Genomic DNA, 15,738 nt, shown 5'->3' with positions numbered 1-15,738 from the left:
TTTTAATTTTTTTGTAAGTTTTCATTTTTATTTTTTGTCCCTATAAGTTTTTTATTTTATTGTAAATTCTCTTTTTTTTAGTCCTTAAAAGTTTTGTTTGATTTCATTTTTAATTTTTGTAATTTTTTTTAATTCCTTTGATGTCACTACTAATGTGACAATGATTTACAGATGTGACAAAATCATATCACCCTTTGTTTGTTACATTAATTATTTTTTTAATGGAAATAAACAACATGACTAAAAATAAAATAAAAAATGATAATTTACATGTTTATATTTTTTTGTTAATAATATGTTAGTGTAAAATATTTATTAAATTTGTTGATTATTAATCTAAAAAAAATTGATTAATTATCTTTAACATAATTTTTCTTTTCAATCATTTTTTTTTCGTTCACAATACTTAAATTCAAAACTTCATTTTAAAAGACAGGATTTAATTCCAATCCAGACCAACGATTTGTTGGTATAGACAAGGAAGTATATTAAACTCTTGTAAAGTAAATATCAGAAGCTGCAGTAATAATTTGAACGGTAAGAGACTTAGTATTACTTTTAGGGATTAAAAAGTGATTTGTAATTTTGAAAACACAATTTTAATAGGAAAAAAAGGAATGATTTATAATTGATTGGATTTAAGAAAACATGAATTTAAAGTTAAATATAAATAAAAAAAAGTGATAATGATGGATAAATATTGTTGAGCCTCTACTTGATTCGCTTTAGTAAATGAAATATGACATGCTTGTTATGCTACACTCAATAACTCGGAAGTCATAATAGAAAGAAAATCGTTGGTAAGAGGAGCGCCTAGTTCGTCCCACCGTTTTCCTAACCGCGTACATACTCATGACTGTGTTCGTTTGTGATGAAAAAGAAGATAAAAAAAGATTGAGAAAAAAAAATGAATAAAAAGAAAAAGAAAGAGTGATGAAACTTGAAAGAGACCCAAAAATGTGGTTGTCTTCGATAGAGAAAAAGATGTGAAATAAGAGAAAAGAAAGGATGTAGTAGATCATAAATTAAAAAAAACTAAATGAGTCATTTGTACAATTTCAATTTTATTCATGTGGGCTTGCATTTTTTTTAGGTGAGTTGTCTAATAATAAATCATCATTTAAATTATTTTAAAAATTAATAAATTTATTATATATGATATATTATGATTAGATAATTGTGTAAAAAAATTTAATTACTTTTTTTTAACTTGTTAGATTATAAATAATTCTAAAATAAGTTATTTTTTGTATGATATTAATTATTATTTTCCTTTTAAAATATTATATTAAATAACATTTTTTTTTATATATATATATATAAAATCAAGTTTTCTAAGCACGTATTTATTATTGTTTTGCTATAAAAATAAAAAAAAGGAAAGGTGCATAATCAATTTCGAAATATGGCCTTGAATTTGACACAGAGGATCCGTAATCAAATATGAAAAAAGCATAATTGAATATGCTGACGGTCTTTTCCCCATAATCGAATTTATGCTCCTCATAATATAATATGTTTATGCTCCTTTCCTCATAATTGAAGTTGGGATGGTCATGAGACCCGCAAGGTGCTGAGGGCAATTATGTAAACAAGGACAAATTATACACTTTCGTCCCTATTTTACCTTAGTTTTGAGGAAAAAATAATATAAATAGGTCTCACCACTTTTTACAAATTTAAACGACATTTTTCATGCAAACGAACAACAGAAAGAAACAACTTTCAGCTACTTTCATGGCATCTTCAACTTTCACCTCAAACTTTCATCGCAAACAAACAAGCACTATGAGATAAATTTAACACGTCAAAATAATGTATTACAATAGATCATATTTGGTGTTTCACCTGCATCATCTATGAGATGGTTCATCCTAGCCTGAACCTTAATTAGATTTCTGAACTTGTATTTATTTTTTAATTAAGTTTTTATGTCTACTTTAAAAAAACAAAAAATAAATATAAGTTTAAGGATTTAATTTACGTAAATAGTTTAAGAACTTATTTTAAAATGAAAAATAGTTTAAAGACTTAATTAAAAAATTGTCAACCTCTACATGCCAATTTTCTTACATCTTTGTATATTCTAAACTCAATATTCTTAGTTTTCCAACCAATTTAGAACTTGCTGAGGTGATAATATTGACCTGCAGAGATTCACGATTTTTTAATTACATCTTTGAATTATTTTTAATTTTAATTAGAGCACAGAGGAATCTAATTAAAAAATAAATACAATTTCAGGAAACTAATTAAAAAAAGTCAAATGTGACATTTAATAAATAAATAAGTTGATATCGAAGGCTTCTGTTAAGATAATTTTTTTAATAAACTTGACCATTTAACTAATTAACACACACACACACACACACACACACACACACACACACACACACACACACACACACACACACACACACACACACACACACACACACACACACACACACACACACACACACACACACACACACACACATATATATATATATATATATATAAAAGATGCTTTGTGTATATACCAGAAAACAAAAATGAAAATAAAAATTTATAAAAAATAAGTTTTTGAGTGGGTATTTAATTAAAAAATTTCTAGTAGTAGATTATAGGTTTAATTAGAAATTTTATCACCAAACTTGTATTATTTTGTGAATTTTATCACTTAATTTTTATTTTTGCAAATTTTATTATCCAACTTTCATAATTTTACAAATTTTACCAACCAAGTTTTTTCCACAAATTTTACTATCTAACTTTCAACATTTTACAAATTTTATTTTTCATCATTTTGGAAAAAAATTACTATTTAACTTTCAACATTTTACAAATTTTATTTGTCATCATTTTGGTAACAAAACTAGGATGGATCCAAAAACCTACTAAAGAAGGGAGACTAACTTTTTTTTTCTTCCCTTGTAATTGTAATTGTTTAAATGTTTAACTTTTAATAATTAATATTTAAAGAAACATCAAATTGAAACTATTTTTTATTTTAAATGATAATAATTTTAATCATTATCATAAAACAACAAATACATAATTAATTTTACATAATTTTATTTTAAATATCACCTTAATTTGAACAAAACGATATCTTTAACTTCTCTAGCGACACATTAACCATATATAATAAAATGCACAAAAATAAAAAATTTAAGTGATAGAATTCATAAAATAATGAAAATTGGATGATAAAATTTATAATTAAGCTAAAGTCTCTAATTTTATCCATAAAATTAATAATAAATATTTTTTCAAATTTATTGTTTATTAAATAATTATTTATTAAAAATTAATTATTTAAATAATTATGTAAAAAAATTCGGACCCCTAAGATACACTCCTAGATCTCTCCGTCCCTGCTTCCATTACTAAAGTTTTGGGTTAATAAATGAAATCAACAATGTGCACATTTAAAAAAGAGTATTATTTATTTTTTAAAAAACCATAGAAACGGAAGAAATGAAGAGGATTTTTTTCCCTTCTTTTCACGCCTTTTACTACAAGTAGTAAAGTGAAGGAAGCGATAAAATTAAAATAGATACATATCCCCTACAATTACACCGAGAAAATACATGAATCCGCGACTCTCTTTTATAAACAAAGTTCAGACACACGGTTAGAGAGGATGCAAGAAGTAAAGAACTTTATTTTTATATATTTAAAGTTATAATCTCTTTAACAAATATTTTGCTACATGATTAAACAATGACCCATATTTTTGATCAATTTTATTAATGATAAGATAACTTTAACTGTTTATATTAAGCAGTCAAGCAATTGAACGATTCATTAAGAAGTACGTACAGTCAACGTGGAAATTTAGTTATGAGCGAGAAAATAGATGTATAGTACAACTTAATTTGTTGGTTGTTCAATTTCTATGTCCATCTAGAAACGTCACTAATCTCCAGTCAATAATTCGATGAAAAGAAATCAAATAAATACCACTTACCAAGTTGGTAAAGATGTTCAGGATTTGAATGTGTGTGTGTTTTTAATAAATGCACACCTGTCTAGCCAAAGATGAAAATGGAAGTTGAAACATAAATGTATGCATGTGCATCGCTAGCTCCATCGACCTCCATTAACGGATCCATGAATTTTTAGTTGTGGATACAAGTCAATACTTACATATATAAATTAGTGGGGGTATAAATTATTTTTTAACCACATTTTAGGTTACGGGGCAATTTATTATACACATAATACTCATAAACTAGGGCCATCCCTGCAACATATATTTAGGTATTAGAAATCTGCAACATATAGATGCCTTTTTTGTATTACAAAAATGGAATTCTTAGTTTCATATCCTTGTTGAAGCAATTTTTGCAAGATTTGAGATGGGCAAGGATGTGTGAGCATTTGTTATAGAAACAAGGGAGAAAAAATAAATACTACGTAGTGAACTAGTGTGCTCTAGTTGAAGTGTAAGTGTCGCTATTATGATTACGGTGGCTGTGAGTTCAAAGTTAGATTTTGACAGTCACCAATCGAATGCCAGAGTAATAATTTTCTCGTAGAAATTGCAGATACATTATACAGTACTAAAAAACTATACAACTAACACAATATCAAATCTAATGATTAATTGAATCATAATTAATTTTTGAAAATTACATTTACATAACTATAAACAATGAAATGATAAAAAATATATGCTAAAAAAATATACTTCAATTTTTTTTTTTACTGGGACTTCACATGTTATGCAAACTAGTATTTTAACTCATTAAATCAACAGGCCTTCCAACACAGTTGATAGCAAGGAAGGGCTTATTTTATGACTTAGGGGGCTTGTCCCTCTGACTTTTTTTAATTGAATTTTTAATATATATTCAAATGAAATTGTGCCATGTAAATATACTTTTTTATCACAAATAATCATTAATTTAATGTATATAAATACTCAGTTTAAAAGCTTTGTTCATTCAACATAAACATTTTTATACCTGACTTCCATTCTTTGAAAGTGAGAAGTGGAGAACATTTAAACATGAACGTAGCAGTCAATTTTCGATAGCCTTGAATTATTTATAAAAGAGTCATGACGTTTTGACATATTTCATCATATTGGAAAAGGATTTTCTTTTGAAGGATCATATTGGAAAATGATATGTAGTACGAATTTGTGTTACACGAAAACTATATAACACACTACGCCCGTGATAAGTATTATTTTTTTGATAAATCATGTTGTTCTTTTTTTATATATAATTGTTATTGAAAAAATATGACATTTTTTATTTTATAGATAAATATTTTATTTGTCTTTTGTATAATATTTATTACGAAGATATTTTTTTTCTTTTTAGAAAAAATATTCGAAAGTCATTTTTAATAATATTTTTTATATCCATTATTGCTATTTTATCGGCTATAAATAATTATATTTACACAAATTTATCAGTTTTCTCTTTACATTGATTTGATTATAAATAATTTGAAAATTAAATAATATTAATTAATTTTTGCTAATGTGGTAAGTTAAAATAAGAATATTGTATGATAATTGTCACGGTTTGATCTAAACACATCACTATGTAAATCTTGGAGGAAACAAAATACTCACTAGGGTTGACATAGTCGTGAGAAATTTTGAGTAATATGCACGAAGTTTTAAGTTTAATCCTGGGTATCATTATTACAAAAAAAAAAAAATCGGAAACAAAAGAGAACAAAAGAATATTATGCGACAAAAAGAGAACATTTGTGCCAAGATCTTCAGTAAAATTGTTTTGATTGAATAATAAAAGAAGTTTAAGAATGATAAGGTTTGTCTGTCACACTCTCACTAGGACTAGGAAGATCATGGCAGTGACACATGTATTTAATAATATAAGGTTTGGCCCCACGATGAGATATATGTGCAGTGAAAGAAGCTTAGGAAGGAAGGTGCATGTTGAGATGAGATATGACCTTAGGAATTGCTTAGAATAGAATAAAAGCGAGATGCTTACACCAACATACACGCACCCAGTGAGTGATAGAGAGATTTAACTTTGACGTCAATCTTTCTCAGTCTGTCTACTCTAGTCACAATGACAGAGGACAGACCACACCCCTCACCCAACTCTGATAGTACCCTCTCAACCATTTCTCCTCCTCTCAAATGTGAAACAAAGAAATACGCCCAACACATTATTCCAACCTGAATCTTACCCTTACGGACAAAATGGCCAAGAGATCAGATTTTGCCCAGAAGCTACTGGATGATCTGCGCCTAAGGAAAGAACGAATGGCTTCATCTCAGACTCTGAGCTCAAACCAATCCCACCATTTGCCTATAGGTATGTATGTTACTGCAACATTATGTTTCTTATGTGTTGTATTGTAATTGATCAATAACAACATATGATTGTTTCGTTTCACAATTTATGTTCTGGATTTCCTTTTTCTCTCTCTTTCTTTGCCTGCATGATACAATACATGTTCCAAGTTTGTTCATTTGTCGTTAAATGAGACTTCTGCCAAAAATAGACGAGCAATTAATAGAGCAAATTTTTACGAACATTAGAAGTAGGGAGTAGTTATGATGTATTCAAGATTAATTTTTTTTTCCCGTTTTTGCTCTGTACTTTGCTATTGAGTGTGTCACATCAGATCTGTGGGTCATTGCTGTCTTTAACTACACTTTTTTTATGTTACTGCTAATATGGCCTATATTTAATGGTATAGGGCAAGGGATTGCTTTTGTTCCCTGAGCAAGAAATTTCAAATCCCTTGTTGAAAGCTATCTTTCAAATCAAACATCCAACCACCTTCCCCACTTACCCAATAATATTTCAAATAGACCATTGACGAGTTTGTGTCAGTGTTTTTTCCAAGCACATGTGTTGGTTTAAATTGAAAAAATTTCCGGGAAAGGTGTTGTCCTTTTGTCTATCTAATTTCATCGGTGAGGCAGTATTTTACTTAAGTATTACACTCTTCTGGTATTCTCTTTATGCATTCTTATAATCATGTGAAATCTCATGTTGGCCCAACTAATAGGAAGTGAACACAAGTTATTTAGTGATATGTACATGAGATTTTACTGAATAATAATGTATTGAAAAGAGTTTAAATAATATATGTATTGAAGTACTGGATAGAGCCTACAGTTTCCGTTTTCTAGTTCCATTTACTTAAAGGAAACAGAAATTCAACAAATGGGAATGGACAATTATACTTTGTGATCTTGGAAGCACACACACTATTAACAGGGTGCTTGCGTCGTGTGTAGCAAAATTACTTATAGATTTAGACTTGAGAATTTTGTGGCATGACAACAGCTGTTCAAACATATTTGAGAGAGGTTTATATGATGTAATTTTGCTAAACATGTTCAAACAGATGCATATGCTTACACCAAACAAACATACAGAGGATCCAGAAATACAAAGGCTACTGAAATTGTAAGTTATCATTTCGTATTCTATGCATAAATTAAAGCAGACAGCAAACATTTTTGAAGGTTAAATTGTTTGATGCTCTGCAGGTCAGTACCAGAACTGGGGAGATGCTGAATAGTTCTAGTAGAAGCTACAGATCAGTAAACAACGGGCAAATTTCCAATCAGATGGTTCCATATGGGAAAGCTCAGAGCTCAAGGCAAACGGGTGATCTGTCCCTTGCCCTGGCTTTTGCATTTGAGAATGGAGGGAAACTAAGAAGGAATGATTCAATTATGGGTTTCCTTCACCAAATTAAAAGGGGAACATTGGAATTCAGCATGTCAGAAAGACAATTTGCTTCAACTAGCAACTACCCTATGCAGATAAACGAGATATCCAAAGGTGCACAAAAACTAAATCAGATATTGAGAGCCGGCTCCAATGGTCTTAACATGGACTCATATTCAATACAATTTGCAAAGGAACTATTACAAGGAGCTATTGATTTGGAAGAGTCCCTCAGGATGCTAGTAGACCTGCAAAATAATTCACAGTTTATGATTACATCACAGAAGAAAAATAGAATAACACTATTAGAGGAGGATAATGATGATAACAATGACACAGGGATGGAAATGCAACTGGCACAACCAACTCTCTCTTTTGACAAGCATACTACTGAGAACATCCAACAATTTGGGAAGACTATTTTCATGCAGAGGCCAATTACTCTTACCAGCTCTAAGGAAGGCAGAAACTCAAATAATGAAAACAAAAATGTGAAGAAACAAGTTTCTCAGAAGCGATCAACTAAAACTAGCTCTGACATTAAGAATGTCAATGCTATTTCAGAAGGGAAAAACCAGATGGCCTCCAACCCAGAGAAGGGCAGGATTCCAAATGTGATAGCCAAACTAATGGGGCTGGACATCCTTCCTGACAAAGTGGAAAAGGAATCAAAACAGGCAATGCTAGTGAAAAGAGAAGGAACATCTCCCAAGCATACTGCTAAAGGAAGCATTAAGAAGACTGAACTGAAGAGCAAAGAAACAGATAATTTGATGCCTATGAAAAACCAAAAAGTGATAGAAGCCTTCAAAGTGCCTTCAACTCAGGGTGAAGAGATGATATTTGGAGCAAATAAAAATTTGCTTGTCGAGAAGACTAGCTCTGAGGTGGCTGTTCGGAATGGAATAAAAACACTGAAAGGATTTGACAAACCCAGCATAAAAATAGACAAGCCTACTAAAAGTTCCCCTCAAAAGAACCTTACCAGAGAAAGTCAAAAGGATGTTCAGGAAATAGGAAGAAAACAGAATAACCCAAATAACAATAACAGGGAACAGAAAGGCACAATTAAGGGCAGAACCAACGATCCAATTCCCAACAATATGCTGTCCCAGCTGGAACAAGTGCGTGAAAGATCACAAGTTAAGTCCTTAACTCAGGAAGACAAGGAAATCAATGGAAATATTGTTCAGCCCGAAAAAAGACAAACAAACACACTCGCCATGAACAACGAAAAGAAGCCTTGGAACAATGTTGGAGTTCAAAAGTCATATGTACTCTCCAAAAATGGGCCTCATGAAGAAAAGCATCGCAGAGAACAGCAACTCCAGCTGAGGGAAGAACATATGTTGATGATGAGACCACAAGGAAGGAGTGAAATGACTTCCATGAATTCACCAAAATCCCCTCATCAATTGATCAATCCTCAGAAGAAGCAGCTATCCACGAACCAGGTCACACTGTTTAAGAAAAACTCTGGAGAAAAAAATGTCGCTTCTATGAAATCGGAGGGCTTCTTAACTAATCACTATGATCCAGTCAGAGATGAAGCATCCAATGCCACAAATGAGAATGTAAAAGAAATTATCCATAGGAAGTCAGGCCAAATTTCCTCTCCAAGAGATCAAGAATTTGAACGAGCTAAGCGAAGTGGCATCAAAACTTTGATGGATGAAAAACACATCAATAAACTGGCCAGCAAGAAAATAAAGAATACTAGAAAACAAAAAGTTGACATGTCTGGAAAGATTGATCAAATGTTGACTGGAAGAAATGGAGCCAAGCTCATCACTGAACAAGGAAAACAACAGATTCCCACTCCTGACAAATTCCAAGTTTTGAATGAAGCGGAACATGAAAGGGTTAGCATGCTCAGAGAAACAGATGTGCACATCATTAACTCCAATGAACCAGTATCTGTGGCTGTGACTGAACCATTGGATATGAGGCACCAACCCCATAAAGAAGCTGAACTGCCTCCTACATTATCCAGTTCTGTTGGTGGAGAACTTCAAAGCCAACAAGAATTGGTAGCAGTAGTTCCCAATGATTTGGTAAGCTATTTTTTACCAGCATCTGAAACTATCACATATTGAGCACAAAATAAAAATTAAATGGTGACAAGATTTATTCCCAAAAGAAAGAAAAAGAAAACACCAAAATTCAGTGACAAGCAGCTAACATAATCCTTGTTGAATGAATTTATAGCATTGCCAAGATGTGCAATCGTTGCAAGATCAAGCTGCTCCTATGGCAGCAGATGAAGGATTCGTAACTGGTGAAGTCGAATTACATAAAACAAATGGTGAGTATGTATAGCTATAATTTTAGATTCAAGTTATATTTCCCAAAAATAAAATAGCTTCTCATGTCATGCATTCACAAAGTTCCCTTTACCAGTTCTCGTCCATTATCTTCCTTCGCCCTTCATATAGTTATAATCTTTCTTCTGGTTCATCATTGGCAAAAAGTTGCAAAAGAAATAATTCAATAAAAAATATAGATGGAATGAATCAATTTAAGTATTAGATGTTACTTAAATTCGTCTAATATCGCAGGACTTGATGAAAAGAGATTGTGTGTTAACAACTCAAACCTGAATATTTCGGAAAAAAGCATCCGACAGCCACTAACAGAAAGTGAAAACTGCCTCAAGTTGATTCTGGTCATGAGTCAACTATTCGTCAACACTGCAGAAGCACTTTTCAAACTCAACATCCCATTTAACGTTCTTCAAGGTGGTGATCGGGAAAATCAAGACGAAGGTAGCAAACTCACATTAGACTGTGGGTATGAAGTGATGAAAAGAAAGGGGATACTACAGGAACTCAAAGTTCATTGTTATTCAAGGATATCAATGGGAAGCATGAACATAATATCCTTAGATGACTTAATTAGGCAGCTGAATAAAGACATGGAGAAGCTTAAGTTGTACGGAAGGAAAAAAAGTTGCCAAGCTGATGATGTTGAGGACTACCTGTCTAAAATGCTTGAACATGATATTTATGATAGACATCCAGACATGAACTGCATGTGGGATTTAGGTTGGAATGATGAGACAGTTGCATTTATCGAGAAATATGATGTTATAAGGGATACAGAAAAGCATATCCTTAGTCTTCTTCTGGATGAGATCACCGTAGATTTTTGCATGTGAAGAAGGGGGACACGGAGCCAAGTTTAATTTTTCATGCATGTGTAATTTATAAAGGTAAGGATTTGATAACTGCAAGTTTTCATTTAGAAATTCATTCTGTTTTTTCGGATCAATTTAGTGTGGTTCACAAAATCAAATCAAGAAGCATGTCTTATTTTGTTTTCCCTTTTCTCTCTTTCTCTTGTTTTGACCCCCACAAAACAAAACATAGCAGCAGAAGTTACCAAATGTGTAATCGTTCCTGAAATTGAATTTTTTAATTCCATAGCACATTAGACTATTCTTTTACGGATTTAATCATGCGACATCAAGAAAAGGGCGGCAGATGCTAGGTAGCTAGGCATGATGTATTAACAAAGCTCGGCGTGTTTGACACACAAATGCAACCATCTCCACCACTCCAATCACAACAACAAAGAAACGTACCCAAATAGGAAAAACAAAAAAGAAAAAAAAAACGTTCAACTACAACGACACCAGAACTTCAAAATTGAGACCTAAGAGACCCGCAATCAACACCCAAATTTCCCAATTCGAGTCTCGATTCCTTTTACCCCAAATACAAATCAATCCCAAAGTTTCATATCGAAATCGCTGAAAAGAAGAAACCCCGTAGATCTACTTGTGGTGGAAGAGTAGAAAGGGAGCATTTTTCCAAAGGAAAAACAAGATCAAATGAAATAAAATTCAGAAGAATGAAAGGGAGTAACGAGGAACGCTTTTAACTTTATTTATTTATTTTTCTGGACTTATGTTTGATCTTGATTTGGATTTGGATTTGTTTCTCTAATGATTCTAAGTTTGGATTTGTGTTTGATCTTTACTTGCATTAATTATGTTGATGGAGGGGAGGGAATCTAGAAAGGAAAAAACAATTTCTGACAACTTCTTTAATTCGTTTTAAACATTTTAGTAAAACAATTTATTTATGACTAAAACAGTTAGAAAGTTAACAGCCACAAATTATAATAAAATTAGTGTTATATTATTATTTAACGATAAGATTTAAGGGAGATTAAAAAGTTGGTGCAAAAAATATCAAAAATCAAAATAAGTTAAAATTTTGTTTAAAGACCAATCTTTTGTTTGGTTAAAGAAAAAAAAATTGGAAACTAAAGAGAAATTTTTAAAAATTTATGTGATTCCTATATCTTTATTTCTCTTTTTCCACTTCATCAAACCAACCCCAAAAGTAAAAAATTAGCAACTAAGACATAATTATTCCATTTATTTAAGAGAAATATATGCAAAAAAGACAAAATTTATTTCAATAATCGTCCGTGTGAAAAAGAATTTTTCAGTAATCGTTAAGTGTGCTTGATTGTGAAAAAATAGGAGAAAATAATTTCAAAATTATGCATAATCCACACATCTTTCTCTTAACCTTAATTCAAATATTGTTTTGACAGTTTTCTTTCATTCTTTTTTTTTTCTCCAGACAACTAATTAATCCATTCTATAAGATGGAGTAAAGACAAGATGCGAATAATTTAATTTAATTTGATAGTATTGTCCGTACGGGGAACCACAAATTGTTATGTATATAGTTTGAGTGAATATTGGGTGCATTTGCAGGAGAAATTGTCATGGAAATGAGACGATGATGTGTTGGATGGATCCGTCTAATAATCTGTTGTATTAAGGGGATATAGTTTTAGTACTATATCGTCAATTTTATTGGACAAACCCTATTCTTCATCAATTTGTTTGGATTGAAGATACTACAATGTATCTGTATCACTTTTCTAATAAAATCCTTTCAAGGAGGGCTATATTTTTCACTGAATGGATTACTGTTTACTAAAAGTTATCTGTAGATTGTAATTATTATTCTTAAATCTTCAAGATATAAGAAAAGATGAAGCATGGGACACAGTCTTAAAATTTGTTACTCATGACCCAAGGGACAACTTTGTCTCTCGCACAACACCATCCAAAAGTAAATACCCAGCCCTTTCTTCCACTCTTCTAGGTAGGGTGGTCTTTTACCATGGTCTAAAATAAAATACTCTTTACCCAAAAGATGGTTGTTGATTTAATATTTTTAGCTAAAAGGGTATTTGTTGTGAAATTGGTAAGGGCCTACATAGGTGGAACTTTTGAATTGCGTTGCTCCCAACTCGTGATCCTGGATACTTAACTATTTATTTATTTACTTTACATTCTTAGTATGATTGAGTTATTTCTTTCAGGGGTTATATAGAAGCAGTTCGGGAAATTGAGCAGCAGATTCAGAGGGGACAGGCAATGTCAAGTTTGATGATATTGTTGTCGGTTGTGGCAGGTTCTGCTCTACTTGATTTCTTTATCTTTTCATCAGTGGCCATCTCCTTCCCCTTGATTGGATTCTCTTTATATCTGAGAAGCTGGTTTTTGTAACAACTTTCTGGCATCTTCTAGTATGTCTGTTGTAATCAAGTGCTGATAAAGATCTCCCTCAGTCTAGTATAGAAATTAGTAAACCAAGATCCGGTGATTAAATTACGAGTGCCAATGATTTCAACTCATAATTTACAACCAAACTTCTCACTGAATGTGAGCTTAATCAGTGTTATGGTTCTTTTTTTAATTGATACAGTACCTTAAAAGAACGTTATCTATTAAATCATAGTTAATTACATTTTCATCTATTTAACATCATACATTTATTAATTTTCAGTGGGGGCACAATTGCTGATCTGTCACTAGGATCGTCATTGAGTATATTGAAAGCAAAGGTATATCTTCCATTAAGACAACTCACATAACCCATGTTTTTGTGAGCCTTTTTTGTCATTTACGGCTTCCTGCAGGTACATGCATTCTCTGTTTGTGATGACCCAGATTACTTCCACAACTTCACTCAAGGCTTGCTTGATGGACTCAAAGCTGGCGTTAGCTCGAGAGATATTGTCCACATTCAGAACGTGAGTATCTTGGTAGAGTTGAAGTGTTAAAACTGTTTTTTTCCTGGTTGGTAAGATTTATAAAGGTTCTTTTGTGGAAGTATGTAAAACCTGCTATTTTTCTTGGTCTTGCTCTTTTTGGTTTTCATGCTATATTCAAATTGGATAACTCCTTACCTAAAGGGGAAAAGAGTACATACTGGTAATTATTGACCAAATGGATGATAAACTACCACAGACCTAACATGCTTGTGTGTCAAATCATTACACGAAGTCTGTACAAACACATACATTTGTGATCTGGAAAACTTGCTTCATCATCTGGGTGATCAATGCTTTTAATTGGTAATGAGAATTTAATCGTTTACAGGCCAAGGGTCTTGGCTATGCAATGAATACATCCGAGGAGCTTAATTTTGTTAAAGAAGTTGCTACGGCAACTGGTGTTGTTCTTGACCCAGTATACCGGTATTTATTTGTTCCATACGTTGTATATAGTCAAAGTGCTCTTTAAGAACGAAATTACTTCTTTATCTTCATTTTTTCACTAACAGAGGACCATTCTTTGTACATCACATGAATCTCATGTTCACAAATTCAGTAGCTTTCTCTATCTTATTTTAGTAGCATCATCTCAACTAATTAATTATTATTCTATAGCTGGAAAAAAAATAGTTTCTTGGTATGTGAAACCAAAACGCCATGTCATATTTGTATATATATCTTGTAAAGGTTTGTGTAGATGGTGTCCTTTGAACTTGGTGAACCTTCTGAAAAAATAATACTAAAAATTAATGTAATTATTTGATTGGAATCGTAGAACTCATGTAGTTTACGTTCATCTTCAGTTTATGGCCAATCATTAATCGTCTAGAGACGGAAAATAAGTCCTATGGAAAAGTTTGTGAATTTATAAAAACTTAATTCTATAATACTAAAAGTTATGGGCCTTGCATGTTAAGAAGCTGGCACCATTCATTAATTCCTTGTATAAGAAAGTATTAAATGTTCTTTTGCATTTTCAGTTTCAGTTATTATTTTTTTTTTTTACTTACGTTTAATACTTCTTATTTTAATTCCTTTGCGTATACCTTAAGGGAACTCCTCTGTATATTCCAAACTTGAAATGGGGAAAAAAGTCTTAATAATAGAAAATGTAATAGTTGGATGTTATGCATTGAATGTTGCTGAGTTTACTTAACTTCATATTCGGTTGTTAATACCCTCTCAGTGGTAAGGCTGCTTATGCAATGGTGAAAGATATGTCTGAAAATCCAAAGAAGTGGGAAGGGAGAAAGATCCTCTTCATACATACGGGTGGCCTCCTAGGATTGTATGACAAGGTCGATCAATTGGCTTCTTTTGTTGGGAATTGGCAACGAATGGATGTCAATGAATCTGTTCCTAAGCATGATGGTATTGGAAAGATGTTCTAGAGAAGGAAAATGGAAAAACCTGGCATTGCCAGCATCTATATTTTGTGCTATCTTGCTCTAAAAAAATTTTATACTTGTATTTAATAGCCATATGCTCACACTGAAGCCTGCCTGAAGTTACCATTAGTAAAGTCCCAAAAACTTCAGTGACAAATAAATTTAAGTTTTTTTAAAATTATTATTGTTGGTGCTTGTTTTAGATTAGAATTAGAATGCCATTAGAATATATATATGTTCTCAATTTGCCAGTACAAAGTAGTTAATTTTTTTTCACACATGACTTAAATTATAAAATTCTCTTGAAGGGAAAACTAATTTTTGGATTATCATTGGGGCAAAGTATTCAAATGATTTCATGATTAGTTTATATTAAAGAATCTGACTAGAATATGTTCAACCAATTATTTTTTTATTTATTTATAAAGCTTGAATTCAAGATATTACCTAAAGAATTCAAGATAATACTACCCAGAGTCTCGTACCAAGAACATGATAATTGAAAACTAATTTGATATCAAATAGTTGATTGCATTCTTCCAAGCATGTATAATTATAATCCTAGACTTTGCTGGACATAACTGCGGAGGGACAAA

At 31.5% G+C, this 15,738-nt stretch overlaps 1 protein-coding gene and 1 pseudogene across 1 annotated transcript; both read left to right on the top strand.

Moving 5' to 3' along the window:
- Positions 1 to 5,914: 5,914 nt before the first annotated feature.
- On the top strand, positions 5,915 to 11,089 carry LOC114421303. The gene is made up of 5 exons (XM_028387170.1): positions 5,915 to 6,293; positions 7,339 to 7,400; positions 7,484 to 9,721; positions 9,876 to 9,972; positions 10,226 to 11,089. The coding sequence occupies exons 1-5, from the start codon at positions 6,179 to 6,181 to the stop codon at positions 10,822 to 10,824; spliced, it is 3,111 nt and encodes a 1,036-aa protein (XP_028242971.1). The 5' UTR covers positions 5,915 to 6,178; the 3' UTR covers positions 10,825 to 11,089.
- A 1,461-nt stretch (positions 11,090 to 12,550) lies between these two features.
- Positions 12,551 to 15,326, top strand: LOC114424745 (annotated as a pseudogene).
- The last annotated feature ends 412 nt before the right edge of the window (positions 15,327 to 15,738 follow it).

Source organism: Glycine soja, chromosome 8 (genome assembly GCF_004193775.1).
Source record: "Glycine soja cultivar W05 chromosome 8, ASM419377v2, whole genome shotgun sequence".
Lineage (NCBI taxonomy): Eukaryota > Viridiplantae > Streptophyta > Magnoliopsida > Fabales > Fabaceae > Glycine > Glycine soja.
This window is presented reverse-complemented; position numbering and strand designations above follow the sequence as displayed.